This window comes from Euwallacea similis, chromosome 11 (assembly GCF_039881205.1).
Source record: "Euwallacea similis isolate ESF13 chromosome 11, ESF131.1, whole genome shotgun sequence".
NCBI classification, from domain to species: domain Eukaryota; kingdom Metazoa; phylum Arthropoda; class Insecta; order Coleoptera; family Curculionidae; genus Euwallacea; species Euwallacea similis.
Window position 1 is genome coordinate 1,320,957 of NC_089619.1, and position 17,429 is coordinate 1,338,385.

Consider the following 17,429-nt stretch of genomic DNA (forward strand, 5'->3'; position numbering starts at 1 on the left):
AATTGGAGAATCCATTTTTATTTTTTTTAGTGTTATTTGACAAGGAAGATTAAATCCGTAAGCACATTTTCATTGCCACTTTTTCTCAGCTACACTATGACATATTCAGATTTGCCATCCGGCGTTTCGTCTTTCGGCTACCATTATTAACTTTATTTTTTCTTATGGGTGCCATACTAAATTTTTCGACAGAAAAATAGTGCGTTTCATTCTGATTTCATTGATATAAAACTTCTTATAATTTACTTTTTTAAAAACCGAAATATTTAAATAAAAAGAAATATCACATAGTTGGCCTTGACTTCATCGAAAGTCTTTCTTTTGTTCACGTTGTATGACAGAACTCCTCAAACGAGATTAGAGTGTGCGCAGATTTCCAATGAAAATGAGCTTCAGAAATGAAGAGAAAACGAGATATGTTAAGACTTTATTACAAATTTGACAGGAACAGTACGAAAACAGCTCAAATGTATTTTGAGTTATATCCGGAAAAACAACAGCCGCATAAAACATTATTTAAAACTTTGGATGAACATTTCGAAAGCACCAAACTCACCAAACTGACCAAAAACCTAAAATGAAGTATGGAAGCAGAATGAAAAAAGATTTTCAAAGGTACAAAACTCAGCTAAATGATGATCCAAAGTTTTAAATAATGTTTTATGCGGCTGTTGTTTTTCCGGATATAACTCAAAATACATTTGAGCTGTTTTCGTACTGTTCCTGTCAAATTTGTAATAAAGTCTTAACATATCTCGTTTTCTCTTCATTTCTGAAGCTCATTTTCATTGGAAATCTGCGCACGCTCTAATCTTGTTTAAGGAGTTCTGTCATATAACGCGAACAAAAGAAAATCTTTCGATGGAGTCAAGGCCAACTATGTAATATTTCTTTTTATTTAAATATTTCGACTTTTAAAAAAGTAAATTATAAGAAGTTTTATATCAATGAAATCAGAATGAAACGCACTACTTTTCTGTCGAAAAATCCAATATGGCGCCCATAAGAAAAAATAAAGTTGATAATGGTAACCGAAAGACGAAACGTCGGATGGCAAATCTGAATATGTCATAGTGTAGCTGAGAAAAAGTGGCAATGAAAATGTGCTTACGGATTTAATCTTCCTTGTCAAATAACACTAAAAAAAAATAAAAATGGATTCTCCAATTTTTAGTTTTTCTCGGATATCTTCGAAAGTACTCGGAAAATTAAAATTTTGAAAATGGTATTCGATCAAGCGCTAGATTACGCAACTTTGCCCCCATTTAAACTTCTTCGTATCTCCTCTAGTTTCCGAGATCCCAATGGTAAGGGTCGAATTTGAAATACCCTGTATATTATTCACTAGTCCAATAATGTTTTCGAACCATATCAGATCGAATTCGCGCTAATTAGCGGAGAACGAGTAGTAGGGAGACCGATGAGGTTAATGAGGGAGGAAAATGCAATAGGATATCAAAAAACAACAATTTACTCAAAAATATTTACTATAATCAAAAATTTCTTATGCCACAAAAGGTACTACAACTTTGTATCTTAGTGTCATGAAAACGGTACGAGAGTACTTTCTATGAGACCAGGCAAATGTGCATGTTTCGAGGCTGAATATTTTGCTTTTTTTGAACAAAACAGTAATTTGAACCAGGCAACAAATCCATAGAATTTGCAAACTTGTCTGTAAACGTACATCCCACCCTGTCCCAATTAGTGTTTTGTTCGGCATTCGGTTTGTTGTGTTATTCGTTGCGCGGCTAATTGTTCAGGTCTGTACAAATCTTTAAACGTCTGAAAACTCTGAATATTTCGGGATATGTCCAGGGAAATATCTAATATTTCAATTTTTGAGTTTTGTAATTATCTCAAAAACCGTGAAACATGGAGGGACGAAACAAACAGTTCTTTACAACAGCACGAAATTATACATTATACAACAATAATACATTTATACCCACTTACAATACAAAACTTCACTATGCATCTATATGATTCTCAGTTGGAATATAGCTCCCCAGAGATCTCTTAAACGTGTGCTCAAAAGCCATACTGAAGTGTTTGTCCCATCTCTTTAAGAAGAACAAACATAACCCGATAGATGCAATGCCAAAACAGTAAAAAAAGTGACACATGTACACGAAAACGTTCCTCGCATGCTGCTGGTCCGAATCCTCGAGAACATCGAATAAAGTTAAGTCGATCGTACTTATCCAGCAAAACGACCAAGCGAACATCCACAATTCTGCACTGGCAAAAGTGTAGAATGTCTTCAGTTCATCAAGTTTATACATTTTCCTCTTTTTATGAACGCTGATTGTTATTGCAAATACCAACGCTATGAAATGAAATATTATGGTACCTACGAAAATTATACCGATTTGTTTCGTAATAGTAAAGTACGGAATAACATAGCCTACACATGGCAAATAACAAGTTGCCACGATGCATTTGTAAGTTTTCTGCCATTTCAGAAATATCGTCGGCCAATTTACTGAACTGTACCAATCGAATGCCAACAACATTATCATAAGGACAGTGGTCATATATAAGGCATATTTCATTCCAACTATGAAATAAATAGTGCCAATATGAGTATACTGAAAAGTTACTAAAAGCTCAGAAAAACCGGCAAATGTAGAAAAAATGGTGGCTGAAATGAAAAAATTCGCAAGGATGTAATTAGTCCTAGTTCGAACTATTTCGAATTTGTGTATCACATAGCAGACTAATACGGTACTAAAATAAGCCACGAGTACAGCGAAAATCACGCAGATTGATGTTATGTAGTTCTCTAGGAAATGGCTGTTTGTATAAAAGATGAATTGATCTTCATCAAAAAGATAATCATCTTCTGCCTCTAGCCACGCATCCTGACCTGTATCCGTGAGTATGGCGTTCATCACTCTACGAGTTCATCAGATACTTTACAGGTCACGGGATCTATAAAGAAAGATCAGCTTTAGATTAAAACCAATAACGCACAGCAATTAGTTTTTCTCGCCTCGTATATTTATTCGATCTTCAGGATTGAAGTCGAATTTTTTTTCGTACATTTGATTTTTCAACAAAACTAATGCAACTGATCAAATGAACGAAAACGCAAATTACTGTCTGATGATTTTGCTGAAAGATAATGAATCAAACTATAAGAAAAACTGATGGAAGAAATAGAAAGCATGAAAGAGGCGGATAACAATGCCCCAGTTGTGATAATGTGATAACTGTGATAAATAGTAATCAGTACAAAAATTGAGTTTAAGGGATATATGCCAGCGATTCCAGACTTTTATTCAGCACTGTCAGTAGACAGAGCGATTTACTTTGTAATAGCAAAATTGCATCATTAATATTAATTTGCATCATTAATTTAAATATTTTCCTTACTATTAAAGAAAATTATAAGAATTAATTTTGGACATACCGTGGGGTCGCCGATTTTGGAACCTCCTTTTACAAAAAATCGTCCTTTGTTCGTTCTCGTCAAGAAGGCTTTGGAATCAAAATAATAACTTTTCAGTTGTCAGTGCTATGGGAGTCTGTGCAGTTTCTCTCGTTACTCTCGCGAAAATTATAAAATTTCGACTGGAAATACGGGAAAAGTTGGTGCGGAATTCAAGGTTAATTAAATAAAAACATAATGAGTGTTTGTACTGGACTGTGCCCAATTGGAAACAGGGTAAAAATAGCAATTTTAAAGTTCTATTATATTTGACAATACCGGGAATATCGTGTCGTTTACATTCGGATCTCCGAAAATGCACGATCACCGTAAAAGTTCCATCCATTGAGAAGAAAACAGTCAGAGGCGGACGTGGAAACGGGCAATGCAGTGCGTCGAAGCAAAAAAATGAAATAAAACTCCTCTTCTCAATGGTAGGCAACATACCCGCATAAAGCTCAAATTGAATATACAAACTCAGACTCGTGATAGTTCGGCCGGGCACATTTTTCAATTAGAAGTTGTAATTAATTTTAAAACCTGGAGAATGCATGAAACATTTCTGTACATTTGCTTTAACTATAACAAAGGATAGGCTGTCCAATTACAAAATCGAAATATTTTATGCTACATTTATAATTAACAACAAATATCTAACTAAATATGCAACTCAACTCATGGGTCAAATAGTTCAGCCGACAGTTGATATTGCGTAACATCGGCTTTATTGGCAGTTACAGCCTTGATTCTTTCAAAAGATGAAATGCAAAACAAACGCACACGAAATCTATGGCTACTATGATAAATATAAACTGTCTCTTATTGCTTGCAAAATACCGGTTTTGAAGCAAAATAGGTCGTGGTAAACCTCTCAGCAAAGATCTACGAGTATCAATTATTAATGCTCATAAAAAAGGAAATTCAGCAAGGAAAATATCCATTTCGTATTCCATTACACGGTCTACAGTTCAAGATATTAACTTGTACAAAAGCACTGGTGGAGTAGAGCAAAAGCTTAAATATGGTCGACCGTCTTCCATAACGGAGGCGAATAAGAGAGCTCTAAAAAGAATAGTAAAATTTAACCATCGATCAAATAGCAAGGAACTTACTGTGTTATAGAGGAAGAGTATTAGCAAAGGAGTTTCAACGTCCACAGCAAAGAGGGCTATTTAAAAAATTTAATAAGACATTATTTTATCTGCTTTGTATTTCCTTTTTTGTGAAACAGATTTTTGTCAATTTTGAATTTTTCTTTGGGCAAAAGAAAAACCACTGTCAACAACAATTCAAAAACGCAATAGACTGAAATAGTCTAGAGACCATAGAAACTGGACCCCAAACCTATGAAATAACGTAATTTGATGTGATGAATCTAGATTCTACGTTTGTCCTGGTAACACACGCAAGTGAGTTTTACGAACACCTTTCGAAGCTTACTATAACGACCGTCTAATTAAAAAGTGAAGTTTCCCCTGCCTCTATTATGCTTTAGGGCTGCATGTCGGCGAGAGGTGTGAGTAAGTTACACTTCGCTGACGGTTCTATTAACGCGCAAAAATATAGGGAGATTGTTGAAGACAGTTTGTTACCTTCAATCCCTACATGCCGAGTAATGGAAGGTAACTTTATCTTTCAACAAGACGGTATACCGTGTTATACGGTAAGAACAATTAAATCATGGCTTCAGGAAAATAATATGCCACTCCTAAAGTGGACACCTTCCAGTCCAGATTTATCACCAATGAAAGCTCTTCAGCATAATATGAAGAAGTAACTTCGGAGAAAGCCAGCTCGTACAGTACAAACATAAAAAACCATTTTGCAAGAAATTTGGATTAATACAACTTCAGATGAATGTGCAAAATTAGTAGATATAATGCCAAAAAGAATCAAGGCTGTAATTGACAATAAAGGCGATGTTATGTAATACTAACTGCCGGCCGAACTATTATGACCCATAAGTTGAGCTGCATTTTTAGTTAGATATTTGTTATTAATTATAAATGTAGAATAAAATATTTCAATTTTGTAACTGGACAGCCTATCCTTTGTTATAGTTAAAGCAAATGTATAGAAATGTTCCATGCATTCTCCAGGTTTTAAAATTAATTACAACTCCTAATTGAAAAATATACCTGGCCGAACTATTATGAGCCTGGGCTCGTACATACATATGTATGTAAGTACAATTTTCATATATTGCGGCAAAAATGGTTCTGACTTGCACAGGCTAATCCCACCCATAAGTGTAGAAAAATTGAGCTTGCAAAAAACTTTTTTAATCACTGAAAACGTTTAATTGGTAATAAATTGTTAATAGTTACATCTAATTAGACTTTGGTGGTTCTTATTGTTTTATATGATCAAGGTTATAAATGACATGAATATATTCAAATATTTTATTTAAAAACAGATAATATCTTTTGTTCGATGTACACCATAAGAACGTAAAATAAAATGCAAACGCGATACACTTCTACATCCACAATAAAATATGATTATAAGTAATTAAATTTCCGGCCTATTTATCAAAGCGGATGAGAGACGGACAATGTAAGAAAAATAATCAAATCCTTTTGATTGTAGCTCGTCCTTTGTGCGTTGTTTTACTAAATTTATTAACAAAAAATATCAATAGTGAAATGTCATTAATAAAAAAAAGAAATAATTAAAACAGTTTTGAATATATTCAGTTTTTCCTTTCGAATATGTTTGGAATTATGCCTTTATTTTATGACGGGTTTTGCGTCGAAGATCTTTTATCAACTTACCTGAAAACCACCAGCAATGCTCACTACTCCTTAAGCAAATTTGTCAATCAGATGATTCAAATGAAAATTAGTTCATTTAATTCAAACTAACTAGTGAAATTGTATATTTGTTTGTTTCAAGCAAAATTTCCCCGTTTCAAATAATTTTCTTTCTATTTTCATTATTGCTCTATAAATACTGCAAACTATCTATATTTGCTAAAGGTAACATTGATCATGAGCGTCAAAAACTTATCGGAACGTTAAATAAAAAATATATGTGAAAGTGAATATTCGCGCTACAGTCAACTGGCAACACTGGTTTTAAGACAACCAAAAAACACATCTTCAACTCTGTGATAACCTCGGTCGGTGTTTCAATTCTTAGAAATTGACTACTTCTTTACTACAAAGAAGTACCAGTATAACTGCATGATTTTGCGTTTTTTTCGAAAATACACAACAACCGTTTGAAAAATTTAAGCTTTTATGCCTCATTGCAATCCTGCGTATTTTTTTTCAATTTCAAATCCATAGTTCAAAACCTTTGAAAACTGAAAAACAAAAACGTGTACAATGTTTAGTATTCTATAGACATTTTATACATTTATACACCATGCGGTACGAAAAGAAACTAGTTTCGTATAGGACATGCTTAGCTCAATAGCTTTATTTTTTTAACTTCCTGGCGCCTGATATTCATTGGTACCAATGTTCCTAGAGCACTCTGCATACGTCTCCTGTATGTCTTGACCTCTATGTCTTTAAATTGCCTTGGAAAGTTTAATCAGTATTCAGTTAAGATGCTCGTGAGAAGGGCAAAAAGTGTGTAGGCGCCACAACTTTTTGCATTTAAATTTATTTCTATTTTCAACAGATTTTAACACAAAATATATGTAAAACCTTTACTAAGTACTTATAAGCCTTATGGAGCAATTGTTAACTACACTACATCTTATCAACATCCGCATCTTAACGGGACACAGGAATGGATCTGGAAACTCCCTGGATTGCATCTTTCCAAGAAACCCGATTACCACCTACACGCGAAGTGCTAAATTTACGACTTACCGGTATTTTCTTTAATAAGAAAGCGAACTGAATTAAGGACACCGCAAAGCTTTACGATTTAACGAGGTCGCAATCGAAAAGGCCACAAAGTGGCTGGAAAGTGCCAGCAATTCGTAACAGCTGTGAAATAGTTTCGTTCTAGAAAATAGTCGGAGTTGGGACCATTGAATCTGGAAATCAACCGCCGCGATCTTGTTCCAGATGCTCTCGTCGTTACCTGATTACTTACCTACTTGCTTGGATATGTCGTTATCTGTTAAAGTTATAACAACTCCGTGTACAACGACCAGACGCGGTTTTACCGGTTCCTGTAGAAGAGTTCTGGATAATGGATGTTTAGTCCAAAAGTTCAACTCCATAATTCTCGGAATCAACTTTCGAAACTTTGTCTTCAGGTGATTTCTTAGTTGACTGAATAGTCTGAGGATTTATAATTAAAAAAGTGGAATTTTTATGAATTGTACGCTTCATTTTTTTGGAGCATAAGTATGTTGGAAGTTCTATAACCTGGATCAGAGGAAAAAGTAATTATATAATATCATGAAAGATCACAATGTCGTTATCAATAAGATCATGGCATCTTCAATTACTTCAGGATAGGAGGAAGGAAGAAAATTTTCTTAAACGAGTAGCATAGAACAATTTTGCTGAAAATAAAAAACCTAGAGCGAGAAATACCAATCTCAGTTAAATAATATCATAGCATTTTTGAGCGAAAGCGACATAAATCAGTTAGAAAATAGAAGGAAATAGAGGAATTCCAATGAGTAATAACATCCTGTTATTACTGATTTCCCTATCCATTATTGTTGTGTGTCAAAGGTTTGAATCATACAGCGAGGTTCAAATAATGAATTGAGACAATACATCTTCATTGCTCTTGACTTTAGGCCGGCACTGTACACTAAGTCCTGCTGCTTACACTCGAAGATTTAGATACAGCAATGCATCAAGACGAATATGATAGATGGCGCTAGTTGGATGTTTTCCTGCAGGCGCAACATACTTGCCGTCGACTTTGTCGATTTCTGCCCACATTCGATCGACTCGAAACGAAAACTGAGGAGATCTATAGGATCGAAACTGGTTTTCTGAGTGCTCAAGATAAATACAGAGCTAGGATGAGACATAAAGCCGCCATGAACATTAATCTTCTAAAATTTGGCCTATGGCCATTAATTGATTCATCTTCATAGCCGACAATGAGACTATTATAAACCATTTCATACCATACGTACCAGGTATATAAGATAAAATCAAGAGGTTAGAAAATAAGTTAACTATTAGAGCACTGTTTAAGGCAAAAATATAAACAACAAACAATTTTAGTTTTTTCCTTAATTAAATTACCGCTTCCCGTCATTCAATCGCTTTTTCGACCTTGACCATTCCGAGATACGACATCAATTTTAATTAATTAAATTAGTCAAATTCCCGATAGCGCTCGGATCAACTTCCATTTAATCTGTTGCCAGCCACGTTATGCCGGGAATTTTGTATTCACACTTCCTCAAACGCCCTCAATTATATTATTTATTACAGGGCGAAAAAGGCGATTTAGGACGACGAGGGCGACGAGGCAAGCCTGGACCTCCTGGTCCACCAGGGGTGATAGGCAAGGGTGGAGAGGGAAGTCTACAAGGATGGACGGTAAATATAATAACAAAATTCGATATTTTAAAGAGCAAAAATTAAAATTTTGGACTGTTGGCTAACAGTGAGCAAGCTACACAAGGTCTTTCACGTCAGCAGTTTCTATTCATTTTTTCCCATAAAATTGATCAAACAAAAAAAAATTGTGTGACTATATAGAGAATTAAAATATATTTCAGTTGATGACTCTCCTTGCTGTCTGAATTCTTAAGAGAGTCACTGTAACACGGATAAAGGTTATGTTGGGAGATTATACCAAATTCTCCGAAAACTCATTATTTTCGAAGATATGGAGATCGAGTTTTCGTTGAAAGCCCATGTATAGAAATGAGAAAAAAATTCTTTCATTGAAATTAAATGTTACATTAGCCTTTATTGAGTTATTATTATCATGTCAACCGGTCTAATAGGTGAAAATCCCATTAAGGGCTAAGGCATATTTTCATTTATCATGCGCATACATATGTGCTAAGGTATTTGTTTTTGTTTCCCGGTGCTTTCGCCCGGAAAGAATGGAAAGGTAAGTTAGTTTTACTGCCCTAATAGTTGTCGCAGGAAATGAATATTACATGGAATAGGGATATTAGGAGAGAATATTGCCGGAAAAGGTGTTGGTGGAATTGCCACGTAGAGTTTGTATGGGCTTTGTATGCGGATATGTAAATGTAGGCTATGGGAGATTTATTCCGAGTGCTTCGTTGATTTTTATCACCCAAACTTAGGGAAATCAGAAGTATTATTGCATTGTTGGGACTCGAGTGACTCAAGTACACTTCCTTTTAACTAAAACATTATTTAGCTTTTAAGTCGAAACACACACTGACTGAACAAACAAACTAACTACTAATCCAGTACTTCTTTCACAAAAATAATAAAAAAGCAATAACAGCCCCGACATTGTAGTCCAAGACGAAACTTCGAGGACCACTTATTCATTTGACATAATATTCGTTCGCAATATTTATCTGCATTTGCCACGTGGCAAATGAATTCGATTCATTGCTTGCAAATAGTATAAACATCCAATTTATTTTCCAGGTTAGGCCAGGACCAACTGGACCGCCGGGCCCACTAGGGCCCAAAGGTGAAAAAGGAGATTCCTGGGGTGGTGGATCTGTACGTAACACCACAGTAACTAATACCAATCCAATAAATCCTTTAAGGTCATATTACCATTTTCTACTCCATGATTTATTCCCTGAAACTTGACTGGCCTTAATAAGGTCGTTAATATTAATAAAGGGCGCGTCTGTTTACCAGTTTGAAAAGAAATTCCTACTAAGCATGATTTGAATGAATCTGCACCTGCAGTCAAGCTTAATTTATAAATCCACGCGGGATTAATTAGATTCGCAGCCTGTTGGCCTTTTCGCTTTAATATTGCTCCCGATGAAAAGGTTGATAGCTGCAAAACAGGTTATTGAACCCTTTTTATATGGTTCCTATAGTGTTGCCCATTTGTTTCTTTAAGGGGCTTAAGGGTGAAAAGGGCGATAAGGGAGATCGAGGAAGTGATGGCAAAGACGGACAACCTGGGAGAGACTCCGAAAGCAGAATTATTGCAGTGCCTGGACCTCCGGGTCCACCAGGACCACCAGGATTGCCAGGGTTGTCCATTACTGGACCTAAAGGCGAACCTGGTGAATCAGTTTTCAGCGAGCCTCTATTCAACATACGACCAGGTCAGTATTTAACATAATCACTAAAGTATATTTTCGTAATATAAAAATTGTCCCTTTAAGGGGAAACAAGATTAAACCCGCCATAATCAAAATCAGGCGAAATATTGCGATCATAAAACCCAATAACGGGTTTATAGAAGGAGGACTGGAAATTTTTGAACCAATTTATAGAAGTTACTTATGGTTCAAAGCCAGTAATAACTTTCCAGGGCAGCGTTTAGTTCGTGAGGTCGTTTTCTAACGATAAAATATTAAATTCTTGGGGATAAGTTGGAAGGCGCGAGCTAAATTTGATATAAGATTAGCCAGTGGTTGGTGGTAAACAATTTATCCGATATCGAACTAAAAGGAGATGGGATTAATTCGTGCGATGAAGTTGCAAAGCACTTTTCTTGAAGCCGTTTTCCAATGACCTATAAGGACTGGATATAGCCTTGCCTTTTTCTGTTTTATTTCCCCCTTTTGGCAACGAGGCACTAATTCATGGCAGCGAAATCGGATCAAATGATGCTATCATAACTTTTTATTGTCTGATAGCCACTGATTGCATAGACGCATGACATGTCTCTAACAACAAAATGTCGTCTAAGGGACACTAATACATGGTGACCTTCTGTTAAAAAAATAGGATCAATTTTAGTGGAGCGCCGGAATTTTTATGCCAAGACTACCTCTTCCACATCAATGCTGTTTTGCTAAATGTAAAATGTATACAAGGTGGTAAACGTTTTTGTAACAGGACTTTAACAGTCGATGGAAAAACTTATTTTAAGAAGAAAATTTCATATCAACATAGGCCCATAAATATTTCGTTTTAAAAATACCAGGCGTTGAAAACTTAAAAAATCATCGATTTTTTTAAGTTTTCAACGCTCGCTATATTTAAAATGAACCGTTTATGGGCGTTTATGGTTATATTAATATGAAACTTTCTTCTTAAAATAAGTTTTTCTATCGATTGTTGAAGTCCTGCTACAAAAAGTGGCCCACCCTGTATTCTTCAATCGTAGCCAACACCACATAAAGAAAATAACGTTTGTATTACAGTAATATATCTCATTTTCAAATTAGTAGCAGTGCAGCAAAGTAATAGTATTATATTGTAGTTAGAAAAAAAGCGAATTATAAACTCAGGAAAGGTTTAGAGAAAATACCACTAACCTCATTAATATTTATCCAAAATCCCCATTTAAATTGTAATTTTCGAGCCACACCCATAAAACTTGCTTAAAAATAAATGAAAGAAACTGGCTGAGAAACTCAGGCCTTCGACAGAAATTGGAAACTAAATTATTAACTCCACAAATCCATTAGGTCTTCCCTAGTGGCCGGTTGTAAATGACACGAATTTTCCTGCATTAAATTTAATGAAAGACAAGTTTCTGCTTGACCTAAAACACACCTTTCTTAGAACCGAATTAAATCGCTTAATTTCTCTTCTAACGAAACGTTTTGTTTCAAACTTACCCAAAGGAGCCCAAAGCAACATGGAGGAACTTAGAGCAGTGCAGGAATTAACCGACTTAAAGGATCTGAGAACAGAAGCAGCAGGTAGTGTAACGAATTTAGACGTATTATCTCTGTTATATGTCGTCCTTGTTTTCGTTTAGTTGTTGCACTGTTTTCCTATTTTTATTGCACACTTCCGAAGTAAATAGATTAGATACACGACACCGTAGGTTTAGGAGGCTTTACAAGGGCAGGACTTTTAGGACAGACAGGAGTTTTAGTAGAGTTGGCACAGTTTCACCTTAAATTATGCTATTTAAAGACAATTTTACAAACAAAGATAAATCAGGGAATCTTGCTGAAAAATCACCGCTTTAACCTTATCTACTCCCCTCAATTTTTGCTCGCCCTTTTTTCGATAAAGATCAGATCAAATTTGTTCAGAGAACTTATTCTCGGAATATCCAATTGATGTGGGAGAAGCTGAATAATGACGCAGTCAGCAATACTTTCAAGAGATTTCCTGGCAGGATTATGAAGATGGTTTCCATTTTTTGCCTTTTGAATAAAAGTTTATATTTTATTAAAGATTTGCCTATTCGTTTACAAACATAAGCTAGGTAAAACCCCATATTTCCAAGCCATTAAAAAGCTTCCTATGTAACATTTGCGTTGCAGATGTAAATTGTAGCCAACGTATGTTAAAATTGTACAGCATATCTTCCTTCACATAAACTAAATGGGGGATAAATGTAAGGAAATATTTTCATTCCTAGACAATGGAATACATATTCCATGTCTAAGTTTCCATGTTTATGAAGTAAAATGTGAAAATGTTAATGTCTAGGTAAGTCTAGTCCATGACAAATCATCATATTACGTCCTACATCTCAAACTGCATTCATGATTATATTTCTCCATTCCAAAATCAAGACAAATTTTTGGTTTGAAAAGTCAAAAAAGGGTAAAATTTTGAAGACGTTTAGTGGTTTCAGGATAAACTATTAGAAATTGTAAGTTGGTTAACTATAATATAGAGGTAATACTGTCTCTTTCTGAGAGATCTTACTGCGTTAATGTTAAAAATCTGATGATTTCTGAAGATATAATATTGTTTTTTGCTTTTTATTGCTATAATATTGGCATTTCCTATTTATTTCTTTTCTGTATAGTTATAACGATTTTGTATACTTCTTTTTACAATTTATTAAACTTAATATAGTTTTCCTCATTTTGACAAAGTTTTCTTAAAATATTTTCAACCTTGTATGACTTCTGGTTGAAACGGAAACTGCTCCTTGCTTCATTTTTTTTTAAATACAACATAACAGTTTTTTTAATGAAAATGGATTTTTTGTCTAAAAAAAATATAAATTTCATAATACAACGTAGTATCGGTTCTTAACTGTTTTTGATTTATGTTGATTTTTACGACTTTTTCGACAATTGTTGCATTACTAAAACTCAATGATCTACTAAACTATTTGACAAAAAATTTATGAAATAAATTTAAATTACTGGAAATTGAAAAAAAAATTATAAAAAATTAAAGAATTTTAAAAAATTTTTGAAAAAAATAATTGAAATTTAGAATTTTTAAATTCAAAAAAGTAATTTTTTTCAAATAGCTCCATACAATTATTTTTGCACAGTTAGATTGGTAGAAAAAGGAAAACAACAAATACGATATACATCATAAATATCAAAAATTAATACTTTTTAAGTGAATCGAAAAAAAATTGTAAACTATAATACTTTATACTGGGTAGGTAATAGATACATTAACGCGCCTTTACACGATCAAGTTACTTCTTTCCGAAAATATTCAGATTTGTTAAAATCCACAAATGGATTGTTGTTGAGCGCCAAAATGTGCAACTTTTCCTCTGTTTAATCGACTTTGTAACTCATATTTTACGCCCTGTAGAAATAAAAATAAATATCCCATATTCCTTTGCTTAAGACATGTTTGGTGAAGCGTTGCACAAAAATTGAGTACACCTTTGGAGGTATTACTGGTATGAAATGGAAACAATAACCATTCTTTACTTTGCCATCAATTTTATCACCAGCCAGTTTTCTATTATCAAATTTACTCCCTTGATTTCCACCTTTTCCCATCGTATCTGTCGAGCTGGTCCATTTCTGGAACAAAATAATGAGACTCATATCCTATAGCTTCAAAAAATTGAATCCACGAGCCCAAACCTGCGACGACATGTTTTCAATAAGCACTCTATCAGTGAATGCACGTTATTTACGCGAGCACTGACATCCGGAACGTTCGTGAATAGACCTTTATGCCGCACAGTCACTTTTCCAGGAATAGGGCGAGGTCGCGTGTGTATGTGGATCCTTCCATTTTTCATGATCTTAATAGAAACCAACCCCGCTTCTTTACTTTTTCTTCGCATAAATTTTAAACCGGAAATATGCTTCCGTGGTGCTGACACGTCATTTCAACCTTTTATCGAATGGATTCTCACTGGGAAAGTCGTTTCGTATATGCCCTAATGCTAATAAGCTCAACGTTTTGTATCCCAAATTTGACTGGAATTATTGTGCTTTAAATATGCGTCACCTGCAATTAATATATTATAATATTACGTGTTTCCAGCCGAATTTTAATTAGTAATTTAAATAGTAGGGGTGAAATTGCATATTAGTTTCAGTTATCTTGTATATTAGCACGTGCGCTCATCAAACACACACAATCAAATTTCCTTTAAAATTTATTTAATAAATACTGTTTTGTACATCGTCTCTAAACTCTGAGGATTATCGCGGTATTTTCGCCGCCGGTGGCCGTGGAACGCCATGTGAATGAAAACCTTTGAATCGCCTCGAAAATCTCTCGGAAAAGCAAAAATCATCGACAAACTGCATTTTCCGAACTGAGCCTGGAAGCTCAGTAGCTCGCCAGGTCAGTGACGTAGATAACAAAATAAGTTTTATGACGATGTGAGCCGCGCTCAATTCTTTGCGTAAGGAAAATAATATTAAAACCTTTCTAGTGGATGAAGGTGACGCTATAATCATAATGGACTATGTAACCTATTCAAGCACGTAAATTAGAATATTGATCCATATTCGGGGTAGTCTGAGCTCGCTTCACAGTGATAGTAGGGGCACTTGAGTAGTGGAAAGCATGGGAAAAACTTTGTTTTTCTGGTTTTTTCTGAAATGTGCCGTTACATGAGCGTGAACCGTGGTTACGTTACCTTCCCTCCAGCTTGGACTAATCTGAACTAATGCATTGCTGGTGCCTACACGTATTATTCTGAAACGTACATCCTAATGAAGTGCTTCAAGGATGAATTATTTATCACTTTTGTACATACCCGTTTGTTTCACTCTCCCGTTTGTTTTAACTTCAATATTCGTCCCAATGGTGTTGAGTGGCCCACTCACATGCTCGTTTCCAGCAATTTCGCACCGGACTTGTGAAATTGTATTAACTAAATTTGCAATTCTTGGCTATCCAAGTGCTTTTTAACTTTCCTGCTTTGTTGCAGCTGGATGAGAACATACTACTTCGTTTACATTATTTGCATTGAACATATACACATATCCAGATTAATTTCAAAGCAAAGACATCTTTCCAGGTATCGACGTTCAGTAAACATTCCGGAACGCATTAAACATGGAACGTTGAGATTGACAAATCCCCCTTACCCTATTTACAAGAAAAAATATATCCTTTCTAAAGCAGGGATTGGGTTTCCATACACCTTATTTGCGTATAAGATTGGATACAGAAAAAAATTGATTCCCCCTCATGTTTCAGACGTATGCCCGAAACCTTATATTTCTTATTGCCAAACAGCAATTTTTATAGGTACTCTTTCACAAGGCGGTTGTTATTCCAAAAATAAATAAATGTACGCCTTGCGCCCTGCAAACAAACGTCAAAATGCCGTTTCTATTGTATTTGAAAACGGAAAAATGGGGCCCCATAATCTATTCTTCTCTATATCGAGAGCATGCGGAAAAGTGCTCTCCAGGTGCCCCTGCAAGAGCATAAATTGTAACATGTCGTCTGTGGGAGAATAAGTATATATTTTTGTCACGATGCAAGTTTGCATTCATTGTTCAAAGAGCCGGGAATGGATCCGTGGGGACCATCCTCCTTTGTCACATATTTAATCGACAGTTCTTTATATTGGAGTTATGTTCGCTATAACTCTATAAATAGTTCTTGTACAAAATATATTATTTAAAATTGTAATTACGAGTGCATATGAAGCGCGTAATAAAGTGGCCTTGTCTTTATCGCAGTTGATTGCTGACCGAACATCGAAAGCGGAGTTCGCGATTGCTCATGAACGCTCGCGGCGTTTGGTCAACTTCATTCAGCGTGCATTAAAGTATCACTATCCGTATTCTTTTCCGTGCAGTATTTTATGTATAAATTATTTATTTACTTCTAGGTCGTTCCACAGCAGCTCCGCCTATAGCACATGCTGTAACGCAAAAAAAGACCGAGACTCCTATGTCTGGAGCGATGGCATTCAAATCCAGGAATATGATGCTTGAGGCGACAAAGGGGAGCCCTATTGGGACAATGGTATACATTATTGAGGAGGAATCCTTGTTAGTACGGGTGAATGCAGGATGGCAGTATGTCGCGGTATGTATTCGAAATTTATGATTTGATTATGATTTGAGGTCCCTAGTATGAGATACCTAATAATGTAGACAAGCCGGGAGGCTTTTGTGTGTTGAGTCTCTGATGCTATCCGTCAGTCCCGTTTTTGTCTATATTTTTGTTCGGCTGTTAGGACAATAGGCGTTAACGCTATGTCTCTTTTATGAATTTTAAATAAGCCATAGAAGCTCGCTAGTGTTTTTGAGCGATTAATCCTCGAAAACGTCAGAAAAATGACTACTATTAATTTTAATTCAATTATAAAATTCTGGAAATTTTTCCAGTTGCCATAGTAACAACAGGGAAAAAAATGCAAAAATTTCCGCTCAAAGCATAGTTCCAATTAAGGGAATATTTTTAGTACAGAGCACTTAATAATTGCATATTTTAACTAAAGTAATGGATCCGAATGCCGTTAAAAGGGTCGATTCTTCCTGCAAATTTGCAGTTGAAGCGTGCAATCAACTATTCAGCAAACTCCTTTTACCTAATTACCTAAAGAAAATATTTCTTGTAATTTTGCTTCGAAATTTCTACAAGAACGGAATACTTCGCGTCATTGATTGCGAAGCAAGATTCTTCTAATAAACCTCTCCAACAACTGGAATTCCTCAACCAAAAACAAGTTTTGCACCTGAACAGCTCAGTCTGACGAATAATTTATATTAATTGCTTCGTAAATATCTGCTTTAGAGCGAGCACACATCTCCATCTGAGGCTCACGACCAATTTAATCTCTG

The 17,429-nt window shown here is 35.1% G+C and overlaps 1 protein-coding gene and 1 long non-coding RNA gene across 10 annotated transcripts in view; one reads left to right on the forward strand and one right to left on the reverse strand.

The window, feature by feature from the left end:
* Mp (Multiplexin) overlaps nt 1-17,429 on the forward strand; it is a 209,594-nt gene that overhangs the window by 177,852 nt on the left and 14,313 nt on the right. For 7 of the 9 annotated variants that reach the window (XM_066394763.1, XM_066394770.1, XM_066394764.1 and 4 more), the window contains 5 exons: nt 8,800-8,907; nt 9,949-10,026; nt 10,382-10,592; nt 12,066-12,143; nt 16,472-16,671. In XM_066394763.1, the coding sequence (XP_066250860.1) occupies nt 8,800-8,907; nt 9,949-10,026; nt 10,382-10,592; nt 12,066-12,143; nt 16,472-16,671 (675 nt within the window). The remainder of the gene's footprint in view (nt 1-8,799; nt 8,908-9,948; nt 10,027-10,381; nt 10,593-12,065; nt 12,144-16,471; nt 16,672-17,429) is intronic. The other 2 variants (XM_066394766.1, XM_066394767.1) reach the window with 2 other exon arrangements.
* LOC136411998 (uncharacterized) lies at nt 11,782-14,351 on the reverse strand. Its single transcript, XR_010752373.1, has 4 exons — nt 14,250-14,351; nt 14,043-14,186; nt 12,060-12,564; nt 11,782-11,983 (listed from the first exon to the last, which is right to left on the reverse strand). It is a non-coding gene; the product is annotated as an uncharacterized lncRNA (long non-coding RNA).